The 19,032-nt window shown below is 56.1% G+C and overlaps 3 protein-coding genes across 4 annotated transcripts; 1 reads left to right on the top strand and 2 right to left on the bottom strand.

Moving 5' to 3' along the window:
- Positions 1-325: 325 nt before the first annotated feature.
- On the top strand, positions 326-9,799 carry PAIP2 (poly(A) binding protein interacting protein 2). The gene is made up of 4 exons (XM_054079811.1): positions 326-433; positions 4,692-4,851; positions 7,327-7,506; positions 8,714-9,799. The coding sequence occupies exons 2-4, from the start codon at positions 4,714-4,716 to the stop codon at positions 8,777-8,779; spliced, it is 384 nt and encodes a 127-aa protein (XP_053935786.1). The 5' UTR covers positions 326-433; positions 4,692-4,713; the 3' UTR covers positions 8,780-9,799.
- A 2,489-nt stretch (positions 9,800-12,288) lies between these two features.
- Positions 12,289-17,163, bottom strand: SLC23A1 (solute carrier family 23 member 1). Of its 2 annotated transcripts, none has more exons than XM_054079802.1 (15): positions 16,988-17,163; positions 16,373-16,438; positions 16,040-16,141; positions 15,794-15,951; positions 15,627-15,715; positions 15,478-15,545; positions 15,226-15,407; positions 15,013-15,133; positions 14,623-14,779; positions 14,331-14,478; positions 14,136-14,241; positions 13,935-14,064; positions 13,582-13,725; positions 13,098-13,193; positions 12,289-12,935 (listed from the first exon to the last, which is right to left on the bottom strand). In XM_054079802.1, the coding sequence occupies exons 1-15, from the start codon at positions 17,021-17,023 to the stop codon at positions 12,688-12,690; spliced, it is 1,851 nt and encodes a 616-aa protein (XP_053935777.1). In that variant the 5' UTR covers positions 17,024-17,163; the 3' UTR covers positions 12,289-12,687. The 2 variants fall into 2 exon arrangements, 1 of the variants encoding a protein (XP_053935777.1); XR_008452255.1 differs by having other exon boundaries at positions 12,796-12,935; positions 13,098-13,225.
- Positions 17,164-17,236: 73 nt separating this feature from the next.
- MZB1 (marginal zone B and B1 cell specific protein) lies at positions 17,237-18,551 on the bottom strand. Its single transcript, XM_009568338.2, has 4 exons — positions 18,341-18,551; positions 17,942-18,048; positions 17,762-17,866; positions 17,237-17,655 (listed from the first exon to the last, which is right to left on the bottom strand). Exons 1-4 carry the CDS (start codon positions 18,518-18,520, stop codon positions 17,478-17,480), a joined length of 570 nt encoding a protein of 189 aa, XP_009566633.2. The 5' UTR covers positions 18,521-18,551; the 3' UTR covers positions 17,237-17,477.
- Between the last annotated feature and the right edge of the window lie 481 nt (positions 18,552-19,032).

Raw genomic sequence — 19,032 nt, 5'->3', positions numbered from 1 at the left:
TGTGAGGCAGCCGATGGCCGAGGGGGCGCCGAGCAGTCAGAACGCCGCTTTAAGAGAAAACACGCCCTCAGGGGGCCGTCGTGTGTGACTTTCGAAGGACACCGTTGCTTAGACCAAACTTTCCTTCAGCTCAAAGCAAACCGCTCCGTATCTGCCGCAGCGCCGCGCCCCCTCCTCAGCGCCGCCATCACAAGATGGACGCCGCGCGCCGGACTGCGCTTCCCGCGCTGCCCCGCGCCGCCGCGAAATGGCGGCCTGGTTGGACTACAACTCCCAGCATGCCCCGCGCGGGCGGTGCTCCGTCCGCCCTCCTCTCCCCGAGGTCAGTGCGGCCCCGGAAGTGACCTCACATCCGGCGGGCTGCGGCGCGGGGCGGCGGCGGAGGCGCAGGCGGAGGCTGGAGGCGGCGTGCGGCCCTGCCCTCGGCGCGCAGGTGGGGACGGTGGGTAGCGGGGCGGGGGGTGCAGTGCCCCCCCATCCGAGGTCCGACTGCCCCCCATCCATCCATCCATCCATCCATCCATCTGTCTGTCCATCTGTGTATCCGTGTATCGTGTCCGACACCCCCCCCCCCCCGTCTGTGTTTCTACTCGTCCCCGCGGCGTCCGCTTTGTTGTCTGCAGCTCCATCCGGGTCCCGGGAAGGGGCGGCGCGGGGCCTGACGGGACGGAGCCCCCGCCGCGGGGGCGGCCATTGCGGGCGAACAAAGGGGGGCGGGGGGGCGCCGGGGGAGGGGGCGGGGTTAGGGCCAGGCCCCCTCCCCCGCTTTGCCCCCGTGCCATTCTCTTCTCCCTCGTCTTCTCTTCCCCCCATTCTCTTCTCTTTTCACCCATTCTCTTCTCCCTCCCAACCTGCTTTCCCCCTCCCATCCTGCTCCCCTCATTCTTTTCTCCCTCAACCCTCTCCCCTTCACCTCTCCCCCTGTTCTTCCCCTCTCTCCCCTTTCGTCTCCCTTTTCTCCTTTTCCCTCCTTCCTCTCCCCTTTCCCCTCTTCCCCCTTTCCTCTCTCCTTCCGTTCTCCCCCCTTTCTTTTTTCTCCTCTCCCTCTCCTTTTCCCTCTCCCTTCTCTCCCCTCCTGTTCCCCCAGCACCAGCCCCAGGAGCAGCCCCTGCCCCTTGGCTGGGGGCTCAACTTGCCCCACTGCCCCCCCAGTTGAGGGCTGGGGAGTGTGTTTGTGTCCAGCAGCCTTGGCATCCCAAGGAATTCCAGTGAGGAATCTCCTTATTCCACGGAGCACAATCAGCTCGCTTGATGACGCTCGCTAATCTCATTAGATACCACCTCGCACTCACAGCAGCTCTCGCTCCCCAACAAACACCAAGACAGGCTGCTGCAGGAGCTCTGAGCGCTCCCCATTGCACTGCAAACCCATGGCTGCCAAACCCCACTGTGCTCCCCGTTCTGGGGGCTGGAAGCACAGATCTTGGGGGTTTCCCTCTGCTTTTTTCTATTAAGGGGGAGGGCCAAGGTTTTGCCGCATGGCATTAGGCCCACTGACCTTATCTTCTGAAGTAGGCGTTGGATAATCTTCTTGCGTGGTTGGGGTTTAAATGCAAAACCTTCAAGCACAAGGCTTTGAAGTTTAATGGTGGCTGGTTGAGGGCTCTTCGTGGCTGTTAAAGCAGCAAAATTCAGAGAAGCAGGTAATTAAAGATGTTCTGGAGTAACAAGTTCCACAGCTGATGCAGCAAACACTTCGAGTCAGCTGAATATCCTGTTCTTAGAAGACTTTTATTTTCTGGCTTCATTCCCAAGATAAAAATCCTATTTTTTTTTCTGTCTTTCCTTAACACTGTTCTCCCTGCCTTGTTCCCATCTCCTGCCAAAATCCAGGAATAATTTGGGCTGGATCTCCAATCACATCCCTACACAAAGTTCTCCATATTTTCTTTCCCTTACCATTGCTAGCGTTCTGTTTCCCATTCTAGTGTGAGGAGCTTTGAGATCCTCTGCTTCCCACCTACTCCCAGATGGAAAACATGTTATTTTTATCCCTGAGGGTAGTGGAGCCTGTCGCTATGCCTTGTTTTCAGCAGCAGCCGCCTTAGATTGTGGCTTTTTGCAAGACTGAAGTGGCATTTGGCTCCCCTTCTCAGAATTGCCTGTATGTGATGACTAAAAACCTTCAATACTGGTGAAACGAGATGAATCTTGTCCTTACATACAAGCACAGAAAACCAACCAGTTTGTACCTTGAAATGGAAAGCTCCCTGTACAGCGTATTTTATCAGAAGTTGCAGAAAATCAAGTTATAGGGAGTGCTGTGAGTAGGGGCCTGGCTTGGGGCTTCCTGACTGTGTGGGGCAGGTATGGTTTGGCGTGCTTTCATGTGGGAGAAGATCAGCGGACCTGGGGCTTTGTCAGATCAACTGCAGATACTCAAGGCGAGCCTCTGATCTTTCTTGAAGATCATTGTCCGCGTAGTCCCTGGGCAGTCATTGAAAAAGCTGTTTCAGTCCAAACACTGAACTTTTCTTCCCTCTCTCCTAAGGCAAACAGCCCCCGTTCTATGTGGACGCTTAGGAAATTGGGAAACTAACCTGTGATTTAACAAATTACCCTTTCATGCCTTTACACAAATAAGTAGAGGGGGCTCAGTTATTATTTTGCCCTTTATGAACTTGTCTGCCTTCATTCGAAAGTGGTCTGGAGTTTGACCTGGGTGCCTTGTGCCGCTCACGCAGAGCTGTTCCAGTGCGGTGGAAGTCGTGAGTGTGCAGAAAGCACAGCAGAGTGTTAGTATCAAGATTCATTCCACAAAGAAAAGGGGAAAACACTTGCCAATTAAAAAAGTAGAAAAGAAGAAATGAGGGTTTTTAGTGTGATGTCTTTTATTTACTTTAGTCTGTCCTGTTCGTCAGCTTGTGAACAGCTGAAGTTGCTTAAAGCAATTTCAAGCTCAAACTGGAGTGTTTAATGCAGAGTCTTTTCCTGTTTTGTGTTAAACGCTGCCAGTAATCCATTGCAGGTTTGTTTTGAAAGAACATCAAAAAGAACCTGTTTTCTCTGGCGAGAATACCCAGGCTCTGCTCTCATTTGTTGCGCTTCCTAGGGAGCCAGAGTGACTTCCGTGCTCCGGTTTGCCTTTGATTTGAAAACCTGGAATGGAGCAAACCAGGAGGGTTCCTTTTTCTTTGTGCTTTCTTTAACTGATGGCTTGGACGTGAGGAGGCTTTGGGCTGGTGTTATCAAGAATACATTCTGAAACAAAACTTGCATTAATTCCATAGGTAATAAGACCAGCTGAAACATAAAGAGAAAATATGAGCTGCTGCCTTGTACTCTGATAACAATGGAGACTGTATTTTCATAGAACCATGGAATGGTTTGGGTTAGAAGGGATCTTAAAGCCCATCTAGTTCCACCCCCAGCTCTGGGCAGGGACACCTCCCACTGGATCAGGTTGCTCCAAGCCCCATCCAACCTGGCCTTGAATGTTTTGATAACCTCTTCTCCAAATAAGTTATTTTTTGATAGGCAGACGAGGAGCTAAAAGGTTGATTTGAGAAGAAAATATAAATATTTTCACTCACTGCTGCGTTGTTTCATTGCGAATTTTTAGCACTGGAAAAACATTCATGTTAGGTTGTTTTGAGGTCATTGCCTCACGTGCTTTGTACGCCGTTAATAAAAATGAGCACTACCGGTATTAATACCTAAAACCATTCAGCTTTTCCAGTATCCATATCTTGTCTCTTTTGACTTCCGACACAAATCAGATTTTGGGTTACAGCCCATGTTCTGAGTGGGCCTGGGGCCCTGAGCTCTGAGTCAGGAGCTTCATGCAGCTCACGAGCCTGGCAGAAAGGCTGCGAGACTATTCTTATGACAAGGGGCCAGGCCAGATGTGGGTTTGTCCCGCTGTTGGTTGTGGAGAGGTGGAACTAAACATGCTCACCAACTGTCCCATCCTCCCTGGAGTTTGGGACGCCGTGGTATCAGGTATCACGGGCAGGCAGAAACGTCCTGTGCTCTCTGCAGCTGTGACTCAATCTGTGCTAATGAAGTGGGACGAGAGGCGAGCGAGAGGCGAGCACGTCCTGTCTGCCAGGGCCTGATGGGGTTGTCTTCACCTGGAGCTTCCCAGTCCGTGGGCGTTTGCTGACAGGGAGCTGTAAGAACCGGTGTTCCAGCTTGGCTCTGCGAGGAGTCGGTGCCTGATGGCTTCTGCTTCGCTTGCAGGCTTTCCTGCAGTAAAAGCTGGTTCTTGTGGTCTCAAAAAACATCCCATAATTGAATTTGAGTGGGCTAAAAGTCACGCCTGTCCTGGTTATCCCTGGAAATGTCCCTGAGCGCTGCTCTGAAACAGCCTGGATAATGGGCAGTGCAGGTTGTGAAACTAGAGCTGGAGCTGGAAGGGGTGTTTGGAACACAAGTTTTCCTTTTATTTCTTGCGCCTTGCCTTAAATATTTTCCTGCTGGCAAGTACGTGTGCTTCCTGGTTTTCCAGTCCCTTTTCGTCAGCCTTGGTGCTTGGCAATTGCTAATTTGGGAAGTTAATTAGTCACTTGAATCCGCATACAATGGAAGTGTTGTTTGTGATACTCTCTTACTTGTGGCGATTAGCGGAGCTCCTCTGCTGCGGTCCCGGCGAGGCTACCCGGAGCTGTCAGATTGCAGCCTTCCCTTGTGCCGAAGCAGGGTGCTGGGCGAATCTGCACATCCTTAATTACTGCCTTTCTTAATTGCAGACTTCAAATTAAAGACGCAGTCATGAAAGATCCAAGTCGCAGCAGTACCAGCCCAAGCATCATCAGTGAAGATGTGATCATTAATGGTCATTCTCACGAAGATGACAATCCCTTTGCGGAGTACATGTGGATGGAAAACGAAGAGGAATTTAACAGGCAGGCAAGTAATTTCTCTCAGTAAATGCCTTGTGATGTGCCTTACTGCGTTCTAGCTCAGGTGCTGCGGCTTAGCAAACCAGAGTTAGAGACGGGATCCTTTACAGATGAGGGATTTAGATAGACTTGCTAGAATAATCCTGGGGAGTGGATAGACATGCACTTCTCTGATAGTAAATACTTGTTTTCTGTAGTCTTGGTGGAAAATATGGGAAGTAGGGCGTGTTCTAATGCAGGCATTAATTCCCTACTTCTGCAAGAGGGAAGGAAAAAAAATAGTTGTCAGGCTTTGTGGCACTTTGGAAGGGATGAATTTTGCAGAGCTGTGGGGGTTTTACGTGTGCAAACGCACTGGTTGTGGTAGTTCTGAACTGGATGCATCCAGGAGCATTCCTGCCTCGTCAACAGGGCAGTTGTTCCAAAGGATGTTACTGGACATAGCTGTTGGGTGACAGTCCTGTCTGTTGCCTTACAGCCAGCCTTCGCCGTCAGATTGAATGGAGGCCTTTCCTTCATCTCTCACCTTGCATCCGCGCAGTTTTCTCTCCTGCAGAGGCTGGGAACACCCTGCCTCTCTCCACTCCCCCTTTCTTAATCAAAACTTGATCTCTACACTCAAGTAGCTGCTTTCTCTGCGCTCCAGCACAGTCTGGCTGTGCTGAAGTCTGAACTGCTGGACTAGGGTATGTCTGCAGTGCTCCATGCTGGCTGCTGGTCAGACACAAAGCTAATCGGAAATTCGGGATGCTGGCAAAACCTAAATTCCTTTGTGCGTGTGCCAGGATGGTCTCGGTGCTGGTTCCTGCTCGGTGGGTTTCTCCTCTGGGGGGCTGTGCCGTGGTTTGCATCGGAGATGCGTAGTGCTTGAGGAGGGAGCTGAGAGCTGTGCTGTGAACAAGCTATTTTTCAGGCACGGACTCCCTTTTCAGAGGAGAGGAAAGGTGAGAGCGTGAGGGGAGATGGTCTTATCCAAGTAGGCAAACGCCATGCAGCGAGCTGGTCACCTGCTGCTGCAGGTGCATCCCTCTGGGTACCTGAACAAGTTACACTTGGGCTGGAAAATACAAACGGGCAAGATGAATGCCACGATATTTGCGGAATTAAACATTATTTGGCACTTGCGAGCTGCCATTGGAGGCACCAGTAGGTGTGACAAACCCCCTGGAGCCGGGCAGCCGCTGCTGTGATCCCAGTCTGTGGCCGTGTGCCCTCTGCTGCCTTTTGCCCACACACAGGACAGGGGCAGTGCCTCACAAGGAGGATTGATTGGAGCCTGCTGTCCGTGCCGGAGGGTGTTCTGGGGGGAATTACTGCACTGGTGTTTTGTGTGGGGTTGGGAATATCTGGACAATGACTTCGGGGATATGGTGGTGAGTGTTGCCAAAAGCTATGTGTCTTGAGCACCAAGTTTGCTGGTGAGAGTGTTTGCCCCAGGCACAGGGGACCTAGAGTTTACAGGAATCCTGAACTCTGGCGTTAACATTTTTGATCGAGGATTTGTGATATGTAACTGAATTCCTATTGTAGGATGGAGTATGTGTTTGATTTCAGAGTGGAAGGATGGGTTGGAAAACTTGTTTGAGCTTCCACTGAGTGAACTTCAAAATCTGTCCTCAATCATTTTTCTTTACCCTTGTGTCTGACAAGTCATTCACACCGGCTTCTATTTCCCTGCTTTCCACTTTGTGCTGCAGGACTTGGAAAATATGTCGGGATGAAGTCCCTCCAGAGCTTGTTTACTGAACAACCGGGCAAAACTTTCCCTCACTCTTTGCCATGCGTGTCAGTTCTGCAGTACTGATTTGTCCAGCCTGTACTACAGCGGGTCAGCTCTCTTATCTGCCAAGTTCCTGTGGAGTTCCTTAGGTTCACTGTGTTGGGCAAATGCAGGATTTACAGCCGAGGAGATCCTGCTTGCTCCAAATGACAGGCAGTGGTTATTTTCTTCGCAGGAATCTCGCAGGACACTTGCCTAGGCAGTGTGCCTGCCCACACGTGTTGTCCCTGGTTCCCTTCCTCATACTCACAGCGAGTTTAGTCCAGACTAGTTGCTACAACTGACATTTTTACTTGGAACTGACATTTTCATTCTCCTTCAGTTCGTAATGAGCTCCAAATAAAACAGTGAGGGCTGGGGCTTTCTCCTGCCATTCCCTTTAACTGTAGCCCAAGTTCCGGGGGCAAAGCGCTTCTGTCTTGCCTTCTCACAGCACAGGTGTGGAATTCTGTGGGAAGCCCTGTTGCGTAGCTGGGCAGAGCCAGCTGGGTGCACAGACTTTGCAGTGAAGGCACATAGAATCACAGAATAGTTTGGGTTGGAGGGGACCTTAAAGATCATCCAGTTCCAAACCCTGCCATGGACAGGGACACCTCCGACCGGATCAGGCTGCCCAAGGCCCATCCAGCGTGGCCTTGAACACCTCCAGGGATTAATCTCTCAGTAAGTTTGTTGTTGAAGGAGTTTCTTCTCATTATACAGATCGAAGAGGAGTTGTGGGAAGAAGAATTCATTGAGCGCTGTTTCCAGGAGATGCTGGAAGAAGAGGAGGAGCATGAATGGTTTATTCCAGCCCGTGATCTCCCACAAACAATGGATCAAATCCAGGACCAGTTCAATGACCTTGTTATCAGTGACAGCTCATCGCTGGAGGATCTGGTGGTAAATCCCCTTTCTCATCATATTTCTAAAACCCAACACCTCTTTGTCCAAGGCTGATTTTATTGCTGATAATGGAAAGAGAAGATCCCATTAGGCGTAGGCCAGGGGCTCTTGAACCATGCCCGGCTGTGACGGAGGGGAGGTGTGCAACGGTTGGATGAGGGACAGTTCCTCCAGTGCCATGAGAATTCAGTTGTTTTCTTCAAAACTGCACGATGCCTTTCCCATCCCACAGCATAAATCCGGGTGGCTCTGGGCAATGCACAGTCCGTTATAAGGGAATGGCAGGGCTGGGGCACATGGATCCTGTGAGGTGCCGTGTGGTGACAGGACTGCAGGCGCTTAATTCGGCATCTGTCAGCACTTGGGTAGGCGTGAGCCCTGTTCTGGGATGGGGTTTGGATCGTGTGAGCCACAGCGGATCTCTCTGTAGAAATGCCAAGGGGAAAGCAGCTAAACTATGATTATTTCCCTCTTTTGTGCCGCCTGACGTTTCGTCCAGGGCTTAACTAAAAGGAAAGGGTAGTGTGTGCGTATTTCCCCTAACAAAATAGGAAATTACCGACCCAGAATACAAAAACCACACTGTCGTGTCACACAGTGGCTGTGAAATCTGATGCAAACCCTGACTTTTCCAGGCTTAAGCAGCTGCAGGCTGCTGTTTTAGACTGAATTAAAACACAGAAGCCTAATGCTCCATTTCTTTACTACTGAGAGCTCATTTTGGGGATGGAGTCTGCCCAGCTATAATTGCAGGGCTTGCCCATGGGAGGACAGGGTAGTCCCAGGGATGAGAATGTAAAGAATCTATGCACTGCTCATAGACGTTAAATTCCACTTAAGTTCCTGGAGCAAGTCTTCTCCTGCTTAAATAAGCAAGATCTAAAAACCTCACAGCACGTTTTAACAGCTCAACTTCAGAAAAAGCTGTTTCAGCGCTAGGCGAAGGCGCTGTATTTGATGCATGCCTGGGGTGCTCTTGTTATTCTCTGAGCCCTCATCTGGCTGAATCACCCCGGTGGTGCTAAGGAGGGATGGATAATTTGGGAACTAGAGCAAAGGAGTGGACTTTTCTACTGATTATAGAGACTTTCAGACCCTATTATATGCCTGACTGTTGTTCTAAATCCGTATACTGCCCGCCTTGCTTTGTATTCCGCTTGAGGATGAAGTGATTCAACTGGACTTCTGTTTTTCCCTTCCTCAGGTCAAGAGTAATCTGAATCCAAACGCAAAGGAGTTTGTTCCTGGGGTGAAGTACTTAAATATTTGAGTAGACTGGGCCCTCTCTTGGTGGATGTAGCACAATTTCCACACTGTGAAGCCAGTATTAGAAGATTTAATTGTAAAAGCTCTCTCTTCTTGTCACTGTGTTACACTTATGCATTGCCAAAGTTTTGTTAGTCTTGCATGCTCAATAAAAGTGCTGAGACTGTTATTAAGTAAACCTATCAAAAGTTTAATGGAACCATAATCGGGCCCTGGCTCTCTCGCAGGAGGCAGTGAGGTAAGAAGCACCAGTCAAAGTACCACGGCTACAAAACCTTCTGCAGACTCTGTCGCTTTAAACAGGACTTGGAATTTGCTAAGGGTGGTCTGTTTTTAACTCGAGATGTGTTAACTGGTGCTAGTTTGCACCTGATAATGCCTTAACTTAAAAATGACAGCAAGGAGATCTGATTGTTATGCAAATTAGCTAACTTTCCTTTGAAATATCAGCATTGTACTAACGTTAATTTTTCCCCTTAAAACCCTCATGCTCCTTTTAGGCAGCGTGAGCTCTAACAGAAATGTTACAGACCTGTACAGAGTCATAGATTCAGCTCCCGAACTGACATCCAGGCGATCGGAAGGAAGAAATTCCCTGCCCTTTGCCGTATGTGATCATGTTAGAAACATTTCACCTCCTAATGACCTTAAAGGAGATGAGTTTCACCACGATTTCTTCCAAGACCCCTGTGGCATACGTGGCACCGCCTGTGTAACTTTTAGCGTACGACTTTATTACAGCTAGATTTAACCTGGAGAACCCTAGCATTAGTGATTTGAGTGGTGCTTTGCCCTTGCTTTGTTTAATCATCACTACACAAATAGTCTACAGCACAACGACTTTGTTTTGGGATTTTTTTTTCCTTTTAATAAAGCTAGAACAGTTTTGGCTTCTTAAACTTCATACTCGGGTAGGTTAAGCTGCCATACGTGTTCAGTGTGAATAGTGTTTAAGTTGAAAATATTGTAAAAAAATTATATTTTTTCAAAAATATTTAAAAAAATAAATAATAGTAGAACTGAAGTGGTGGCGGTGGTGATGTCTCGTGGCTATGCCTCGTGTGGAAACACGTCTGGCAGTGCGCAGGAGAAAGAGCTGATGGCAAAGGTACGGTACCTGTGGGCTGTTTATAACATGATAGCCCAGAATAAGCATCCAAGTTGGGCTCTTGACTGCTCTTTGCTTTCTTTCCTCGTGCTTTATGTGCTCGCCTGGGCATATTTTGCTTCAGTCTCACCGCTGCTCATCTCATTTGCGCTCTGCTGGCTGCGGGGGCAGGTCTGGTTGGCGGCAGATGGTGTTCTCAGCCTGCTGCCTGGCTTTTGGGGTGTCAGCACAGCAGCTGCGCACACAGGGCTGTCTTGCTTCCCTAAACCCTCAGCTGCAGGAGCCTGGGGGCAAGCGGTGTGCCCGCTGCGCTCCTCCAGTACCAGGTGATCCGCTCCTGCTCTGTAACTGCCCAGTCTCGTTAACATCTTGTTGAGGTTTTTAAGCTCTGATTAAACCAAATGGGAACGCTTCAGCCATGACGCGGTCCTGCGGGACAGGAAGGGTGAGATGAAGCTGTTGAGCAGCTGTTTGCCTACAGCAAACCCACATTGTGGCGTCGGGCTCTCTGCTGGTGGGAGAACCGCTCTTGGAGGAACTTGTTCAGACCAACTCGTTTTGCTGTGGCTCTCCCGGGTGTTATTGGCAATTACAGAATCATGGAATGGTTTGGGTTGGAAGGGACCTCAAAGCCTATCCAGCTCCAGCCCCAGGGACACCTCCCACTGGATCAAGAGCTCCAAGCCCCATCCAACCTGATCTTGAACAGCTCCAGGGATGGGGCAGCCACCACTGCTCTGGGCAACCTGGGCCACCCTCACAGTAAAGAATTGTCCCAGGCTCCTTGCTGAGTGTTGCCTTCCCTTTCCCTGTCCTGAGACCCTCCTAGAGGCACGAGACTGTCCTGGTGTTTCCATGACCTGGAAAGAGTTTAGGCTTGAGCACCTCAAGACAGAAGGTCAGGAAATACCATGCTGCATGCCCTGGCTTATGAAGGAGTGGGAGTTTCCCCGGAGCAGCCTGGCTCGGCTGGCAGCTTGAGCTCCTCGCTGGGTGTCAGCCGGGTGCGATTTGCTTGGAGTGGCTGGCGATGGAATGTGGCTGCTAGGAGCCAGCTGCTGTGACAGCCAGCCTGGCCATGGTTCGCTTTCTGCGCTTCGTTGTTCTCCCTGCTGAATCTGAGCCAACTCCAGAGCAGGGGGAGGTTCACTGATGGGGCCTCTCATATGAGGACAGGCTGAGGGAGTTGGGGTTGTTCAGCCTGGAGAAGAGAAGGCTGCGGGGAGACCTTATAGTGACCTTCCAGTACTGAAAGGGGCTCCAGGAAAGCTGGAGAGGGACTGTTTACAAAGGCTTGTGGGGACAGGACGGGAGGCAATGAGAGGGGCAGATTTAGACTGGACATAAGGAGGAAATTCTTCACCATGAGAGCGGTGAGGCCCTGGCCCAGGTTGCCCAGGGAAGCTGTGGCTGCCCCATCCCTGGAGGTGTTCAAGGCCAGGTTGGATGGGCCTTGGGCAGCCTGAGCCAGTGGGAGGTGTCCCTGCCCGTGGGATTGGGCGGACTTCGAGGTCCCTTCCAGCCCAACATTTCCCCCCTATATTTTTATTAATAACCTCGGGGTCCCTTCCAACCCAATCTATTCTGTGATTCTATGACCTGCCCTGCCCGGCGCTCGCCGCCGTGCCTCTGTCGGCCCTGTGTTGTGTTTGGGGTCTGTTGCTAGAACAGAGTTGGCTGTGCTCTGCTGTTCTGGCTCTTATTTGCGCAGCAGTGGGACTTTCGCTCCAGTCTCAGCCAGGGGTGGGCGAGGAGCTGGGAGGGGACAAACCTGACTAAAAGGGTTTTAGACCGCCAGCAGCAGGATTGGAAGAGCAGTGAATGAGAGGGAACTCTGCTGCTGTTCCACACCTGGCTGGGCATTGCTGCGCTCGTGGGAGGTGGCGAGTGATTGTGTTTGCATCACTGGAAGCTTTTGGTGCGTCGCCTCCTTTGCTTATTAAACTGTCCTTGTCTCAGCCCTGAGGTTTTCTCACTTCTGCTCTTCCTGCCTGAGCTGGGGAGCGAGTGTGCGGCTGTGCTACTGTGCCAGGGTGGGACAACGGGGACAGGGCCATGGTCAGCTCTCCATCGTGGAGCTAAACCCAAGCCCAGCGGTGAGTTTGACTGTTGGCTGTTGCGGCGAGGCCGTTGGCTGCCTTCTGTGCCTGCTGCTGCTGCAAACCAGCCGGGATAAAGCCGTCCGTCCTGTGCAGCCCATGGCAGGGCGACTTTACCACGGGCTGTGCCAAGCCACCTGTCCCACTGCTGAAGCCCACCGCTCACGTGGTTGCTGGGGCTGGATGAAGTCCAACGTGTCTCGGTGTTGAGCAGCTCAGGAGGGAAAGCTGCCGGAGCCTTCCAGGCACAGAAGGGACAAGGGAATGGTGCAGGATGCAGCAAAGACCCTGATAAGGCAAGTGGGCTTGAATTTATGATTCTTTTAATGTATGATCTCAAAATAGGCATTGTAATGCTGGTGTGGATCCTGCCCCCTGCGTAGAGCCCACGTCAGCCAAGGGCACAGTGTGGAAATCCGTGGCCCTGGGTGGGAGCTGCTGGTCCCTGTGGTGGCTAACGAGCTTCGGCAAGCGCCAAGCGAGTCTCGACCAGCTGGAGGTGGAGCAAGGACACACGGGTGGCGGTCTCCAGCCCGGTGCCCTGGGCGCTTGAGTTATCCCTGAAAGACAGCTTGGAGTTTCCCTAGCCCTGTGTTTGAGGCGAGCACCTTGGCGTTGGATGTGGCAGGTGCTAACGAACTCTGACAGCACCCGTGGGAGTTCGGCTCGGCTTCTCCGGCGCCAGGGCGCGAGCTCTCCCCTCGCTCAGACCTTGGTGCACACGGAGAGCCCGTCTGCCGTGTCCTGCGCATCCGTGGCCGCTGCGCCGCCGCCCCTTTCCTGTGCCTTAAACCCGGTGAACACGGGGCAGATGGGCACGTGCTTCAGCCAGCGGCACCTCCTCACCGCGCTCATCCCGAAGGGGAAGTCGTAGCTCTTCAGGCTGGCTTTTGACGTGCTGTCCGAGTGCGCGCCCGCCTTCCACTGCACCAGCCCGCGCTCCTCCTGCGTCCCTGTGGCAGCCGGCACCGCGTCAGCCGAGCTGCCGGCCCCTGCCTGCCCGCTGAGCCGGGATGCCCAGCTTCAGCCCCTTCGGCCCACCATCGCCTCTTGCAGCTCTCACGGCAAACCAATCCATCTCCGACCCTCCCGTTAGCTCCGTGTGCTTTAATTACCCGGGATGGTGTTGTCCAGGACAAAGGCGATGGTCCCCCCGACGAACATCTCCGTTGTCAGCAGCACTGTCAGGATCTGGTCCAGCTCGGGGACACCTGCGAGAGCGCGGGGACTGAGCCGGAGCGCGCTGCGATAAGCCGGATTTAATTAATTATTGCTTACCCATTTCCCCAACAATTAATTATTGTTTTAGGCTGGACATTAGGAAGAATTTCTTCACAATGAGGGTGGGGAGGCCCTGGCCCAGGTTGCCCAGGGAAGCTGAGGCTGCCCCATCCCTGGAGGTGTTCCAGGCCAGGTTGGATGGGCCTTGGGCAGCCTGAGCCAGTGGGAGGTGTCCCTGCCCATGGCAGGGGGTGGAACTGGATGGGCTTTGAGGTCTCTTCCAACCCAAACTATTCTGATTCTACCCTCGCGCCTGTGAGATCTGCCCACCTCTCACCCCGAACACCCAAAACCGGGGCTCCTGGTGGGGGGTGGTACCTGTGTTTATGGCCTTGGGGTTGGAATCCAGGTAGTTCGGCAGCGTCAGGCCGAAAAACATGGCAAAGCCCAGCACGAAGAGGTTACGGGAGGAGTTCATGTCGACGAACTGGAGGTTGGAGAGGCCGACAGCCGTGATCATGCCTGCCAGCGGAAACGGCAGCTGGGTTGTGGGCAGGCAGGGATGTGTGCGCTGCCGGCTGGGAGCCGGGCATGAGGTGGGCTGCCCACAAAGGGCATTCAAACCCAGCCCCAAACCCGCCCTGCGTCCCTTGGGCTCGCCAGGCCTTGAATCCCCGTGGAAACAGCCCAGGGCTGATAGCAGCACCCTGAGCTTGACCTGCCGAGGTTACCGAACAATGTGCAGAACATCCCGCCGAGGATGGGGTCGGGCAGCGAGGCGAACAGCGCTGTGAACTTGCCGACGGTGCCCAACACGAGCATGATGCCAGCCCCGTACTGGATCACCCGTCGGCTCCCCACCTGCACGGAGACACCGGTAGCAGGGGCTGGTGCCCGTTTGCCCTGGCTGAGCTGGGACCCGGCCCTGGTACCTTCGTGATGCCCAGGACGCCGATGTTGGGGCTGGAGGAGGTGGAGCCGTTGCCAGTTCCCAGCAACCCAGCGATGATGCAGGAGATGCCCTCGGTGAAAATGCCCCTGCGGAACGATGCAAAGAGACCGGTCCTCAGCAGCACTCTCCTGCAGCATCCGTGCCCGGTGCCAGGGCGCGGGGCGGCTCTCCGTACCGGTTAATGGCGTGCACGGGAGGCGGAGGGGCTCCCGCCAGCCGCGCGCAGGAGTAGTAATCCCCGATGGACTCGATGATGCCGGCCAGCGTGGCGCTGAACATGCCCAGCACGGCTGCCGAGGTCACTGTGGGCAGCCCCCACTGGCCTGGCGGGGGGCAGAGCAGGGTGTCGGGGTCAGGGAACCCCCTGGTGCTCACCGGTGCCGCTCTGGGGGCTCCCCAGCCCCGGTGACGCTGCATCCCCCGGAGTGAAGGGGGACCTGGTCACCGCGGGGCTGCCCGGCACTCACAGGGGTAGGGGACCCGAAACCAGGGCGCCACGGACAGGATCTCGCCACGGGCGTCTGTCCTGGCCTTGTAGCCGTACACCTCGGGCCGGCTGGGAAAGACATTGGTGCTCGTCAGCACGTAGCAGAGCAGCCACACCACCATGATGGCCAGGATGATCTGCGGGGACAGAATCACAGAATCACAGAATCACCAGGTTGGAAAGGACCCATTGGATCATCGAGTCCAACAGTTCCTAACACTCCCTAAACCATGTCCCTCAGCACTTCATCCACCCGTTCCTTGAACACCTCCCTGGGCAGAGAGCCGGCGCTGCTTGCAATCTTGTGCATGAAAGACGGGGGGGAACTGGGGACATCTCCAGCGGCTGCTGGGGAGGAGCCGATCCCTACCGGGAACATCTTGAAGATCTGGACACGAAGCAGGACGAAGCCTTTGCCCCGCCGGTAGCCGGGCAGACAGACCGTGAGGTGCCGCAGGTACTGGGCAAACAGGATGATCAAGAAGATGGTCCTGGTGGGGAAGGCAGAGGAGGTCACTCATATCCCTGGTGTGTTCCTGGCTCCCTGGGTTCCACCCCTCATGCCCCCATCCCTGTGCCGTACAGTGCGGCGATGCCCCAGTGGGAGCCGGCTCGCTCTCCGGCCGCCTGGAAGACGGAGAGCCCGATGAGGGAGACGGTGGGGGTGACGGTGAGTGGCCCGATGTAGCTGAGCAGCGCCCCGGGGAGCCCCAGCAGCCCGATGGCCACCTCCACCAGGCTGGACACCACAATGGCTCCTTGGATCTGCAGGGACAGGGGCGGGTCAGCAGCCCGCCGGGGTGTTGGGGTCCCCGGGGGCGCTGTCGGGGCGTACCTCGCGCATGCGGGGCTGCCAGATGTGGGAGGTGTTGAGCGGCAGCGTCCAGTTGCCGTAGATCTGCTCTGGGGATGGAGGGGGGCGAGATGGTCCCTGGGGTGCGGGGGGAGCAGCTGGACCCCCCCCCGCACCCCTTCTGCCCTCACCTTCAGGCGGGCATCGCCACTTCTCCAGGGCCAGGATGGATTTGGCGGGGACGAGGAAGGCCAACGCGCTCGCCTGGAAGAGGGGCAGCCTGGGGGGGACGAGAGGGGACGCTGGTGCCTGCGTCCTGGGGATGGGTAGGGGGTCTCTGCCGTGGCCGTGGCTCTACCTGATGCCCACGGTGGTCTGGATGAGAGTGGTGACCCCAACACAGGTGAAGATGGTGCCGATGAGGTAGCTGACGGTGAGCTGGTCCTTGCCCACGCACAGGCTCTCGGCCAGCAGGAAGGGGACGGCGATGGTGCCGCTGAAGCAGGTCAGGTAGTGCTGGGGGGCGAGGGGGGCTCAGTGGGGCTGGGGTGCCGTGGGGCGCCCCACACCGTGGGGAGCAGGGACCCCCCCTTCCAGGCTGTACCTGGAAGCCGAGCAGGATGCAGAGGTACCAGGGGGGCACGTCCTCGATCTTGTAGATCATGTCCACCTCTGTCCGGGGGAACCCAGCGCCCGCCCCGGGGTCCTGAGTGGGGGGGCACAGCTCAGGACACCCCACAGCGTCCCCAGGGGTGGCACAGGGACCCCTGTGCCCCCAGGGCTGGGAGGGCTCCTGTCCGGCCGGTGTCTTGAGCCCCAAACCCCAGCCCAAAGCCCCATCCCTGGACCCCAAACCCCATCTCTGGAACCCACATCCCATCACCGGGATGGGCGTTATGGGAGGGTTGGGGTGGGCACAGCGCTGCCCCGCACTCACCCTGCGCGCCGCGGGCTGCTCCTTCCCAGGGGGACGCGGGGCGGGGGCCAACGCCGAGTTCCCGTTCTGGCAGCAAAGGCGAGGCGGGAGCCGGGTCAGTGTTGTCCCCAGTGTCCCATGGGAACAGGGCTGGGCTCTGCCCCGCGGATGCCAGTGCCACCGGCACACGGCTCGGCACACGCCTCCGCTGCGCCGCTCTGACCCGGAGAGGGCTCTGAGTCCTGCCATGGTTTTTTCCCCAGGGGAGGTGGATGGGGGTCCCCACGGATCTGGGGTGCCACGGGCCGCGGGTGCTGGGATGGATGGCAGAGCTAGTCCCAGCTGCAGCGTCTTGGCACGTGCCAAGGTCCAGGGCTTCCCCACAGTCCCCAGGGTCGCACAGCCCTTTGTCAGCCCTGTCTGGGCATCGCGGCCATCCCCAGGGTCAGAACCCCTGGCCACCCGCCTGCCCGCTGCCCCCGGGTACGGCTGAGGAGGGAAAGGGGATGGGGATGGGGATGGGGATAGGGGTAGGGATAGGGATGGAGAGGGGGATGTGGATGGAGACAGAGGAGCGGATAGGAGCAGGGGTGGGATGGAGACAGGGATGGGAGCCGGGATGGAGCCTGCATTCACCTGGGGCTGAGCCAGGTCTCCCGAGGAGGTCCCCATCCTGCGGCGATGCAGCCCTGTCCACGATGTCACCGCACGAGGGGTTTTATGGCCCTGGGAAGGACTTTAGCCAGCACCCGGGCCGGGCCGAGGCGCGGGGTGACGGGATGGAAGGCGACCATTGGCTGCCGGTTGTGAAACCGGGGAGCGCTCCCCTGGGGATGGATCAGCTATTAACTCTTTTAATAAGGGCTGGCACCGCTGGTGCGGCCGGGACGCTCCCACCGCCGGCACCGTGTTGGTAGAACATTAGAACCAGTGGGTTACAGAGTAATTCCCGGCTTGCGGGGGGTCCCGGCTGCCGCCGCCGTCGTCCTGGCACGGTCAGGTTGAGCATCGAGGGATGGTGGCAATGCCAGCATTGTGCCATGCCGGGAAGGTGTGTGTCGGCTCTCGTTGGGGACGAAGTCGGCTCCGAAGGTCACCGGGGCATTAAGCATTAACTGTGCCAGGGCTACAGCTCGTTCTGTGTCGCCTTGCGGGGGGCTGTTCCCCCGGCCTTGCCGCCGGCGCAGGCTCCCTTCTCGCCATGGCACAGCAGCTCCCGCAGCGCGGCCGCGCCCTGACGATGCGCCCCGTAGATCTGCGCCTCTCCCCGCTCGCCCACGTAGCCGTGGCACATCTTGGCCAACCTGCGAGGAGCCAGAGAGGGTCCTGCTGTGTTCCCCTGCCATGACGGCAAGGGGACGGTGCCCAGCATCCCCCCTCACTGCCACCCTCCATCCTCCCCCAACTCACCGGCTTGGCCAAGGTCCCCCCGTCACCATCACGGTCATGGGCTCCTGTCTCGGCAGCCCCGGCCCCGCCAGCCGCTTCTCCCCGTCCAGCTCCTGCACCCCGTAGCTGCGGGGAGAGACAGGGGTTGGGGACATCCCAGTCCTTGGAGTCACCCCCATCCCCGGGGGACGCCCCACTCACCTTTCCCAGCCCTGTGAGCAGCTCCTCTCCAGCACCTCCGTGTAGTCAGACTCGCTCAGCGCCTTCTTGCCCACCTTCCCCTCTGCCCTGTGCAGCTGCTCCTCAATCTGGGGTGAAAAAGGGCAGAAATGGGCCAATGAGGGCAGCGGCGTCCTGGCGCCCCTGTTCCCCACAGCGATGGGGCTGCACCCCTTCCTTTACACCCTGGCAGCTGAAGCCCTTCAGCACGGGGCGATGGGTCCGTGAGTAGCTGCAAGGGTTCTTTCTGTCCCCAAAGGGCTTTTTGGGGTGCAGGATGGGGGTGTCCATCTGGGGGTACCCCAGGGGACCTGTCAGGATCTCCCCAGGCTGGAGCTTCCCCGCGAGGGTCTCTCAGGGTGCCGTGTCCCCGATTCCCACCTGGAAGGCGATGGCTCGACAGGCGTCGCAGCGCAGGGATTCGGGCATGTGGGGCGAGAGCCGCTCCTCGGAGCTGAGCTGGGGCGCGGGGATGGAGATGGAGGGGTTCCCGCACGTGTCCTCAGCCCCCGTCCCCGCCAGCAAGCTGAGCGCCAGCCACGCCGCCAGCACCGGCTGCATCCTGCCACGAGTGCCGGGTCGGAGGAGCGGGGCGGCTATAAACCCCCCGGGGACGGCGGGCGATGCACCTGCATCCGGCTGACGCGGCCCCGTCCATCCCCGGGGCGTCGGGGCGTGGGGTGACCCCAACCGCTGTCTGCTTGCTGCGAGGGCTTCAGTGGGATTCAGTCCCGGCACGCCTGAGCCCAAATCCTCCCTGGGACGCTGTGGAGCCTCCTGGGTTGGGGTTTGGGCTCAGGGGTGAGGTTTGGGGCTCAGGGTTAGGACTTGGGGTTCAGGTCTGGAGTTTGGGGTTTGGGACTGGGATTTGGGATTCAAGGCTAGGATCTAGGTTTCAGGGGTGGAATGTGGGGCTCAGGGATGAGGTTTGGGGTCCTGGGCTGGGATTTGGGTTTCTAGACTAGGGTTTAGGTCTGGAATTTGGGGTTTAGGGCTGGCATCTGGGGTTCAGGGATGAGACATGGGGCTCAGGGATGGGTTTAGGGCTGGGATTTGAGGTTCCAAGCTGGGAT

The sequence above is a fragment of the Cuculus canorus genome, chromosome 14 (assembly GCF_017976375.1).
Source record: "Cuculus canorus isolate bCucCan1 chromosome 14, bCucCan1.pri, whole genome shotgun sequence".
NCBI lineage: Eukaryota > Metazoa > Chordata > Aves > Cuculiformes > Cuculidae > Cuculus > Cuculus canorus.
This window is presented reverse-complemented; position numbering and strand designations above follow the sequence as displayed.

Coding starts and splice junctions, on each gene's coding strand:
- SLC23A1 (XM_054079802.1), bottom strand. CDS start 17,023: ATGGGGACCTCCTCGGGAGACCTGGCTCAGCCCCAG. Junction 15,952..16,039: donor GCATCCTGCTCGGCTTCCAG/GTACAGCCTGGA, acceptor CTCGCCCCCCAG/CACTACCTGACCTGCTTCAG. Junction 13,194..13,581: donor CCCCAAGGCCATAAACACAG/GTACCACCCCCC, acceptor GCGCTCTCGCAG/GTGTCCCCGAGCTGGACCAG.
- MZB1 (XM_009568338.2), bottom strand. CDS start 18,520: ATGCAGCCGGTGCTGGCGGCGTGGCTGGCGCTCAGCTTGCTGGCGGGG. Junction 17,867..17,941: donor TGCTCACAGGGCTGGGAAAG/GTGAGTGGGGCG, acceptor CTCTCCCCGCAG/CTACGGGGTGCAGGAGCTGG. Junction 17,656..17,761: donor GGGGGACCTTGGCCAAGCCG/GTGAGTTGGGGG, acceptor GGCTCCTCGCAG/GTTGGCCAAGATGTGCCACG.
- PAIP2 (XM_054079811.1), top strand. CDS start 4,714: ATGAAAGATCCAAGTCGCAGCAGTACCAGCCCAAGCATCATCAGTGAA. Junction 4,852..7,326: donor AAGAGGAATTTAACAGGCAG/GCAAGTAATTTC, acceptor CTCATTATACAG/ATCGAAGAGGAGTTGTGGGA. Junction 7,507..8,713: donor CATCGCTGGAGGATCTGGTG/GTAAATCCCCTT, acceptor TCCCTTCCTCAG/GTCAAGAGTAATCTGAATCC.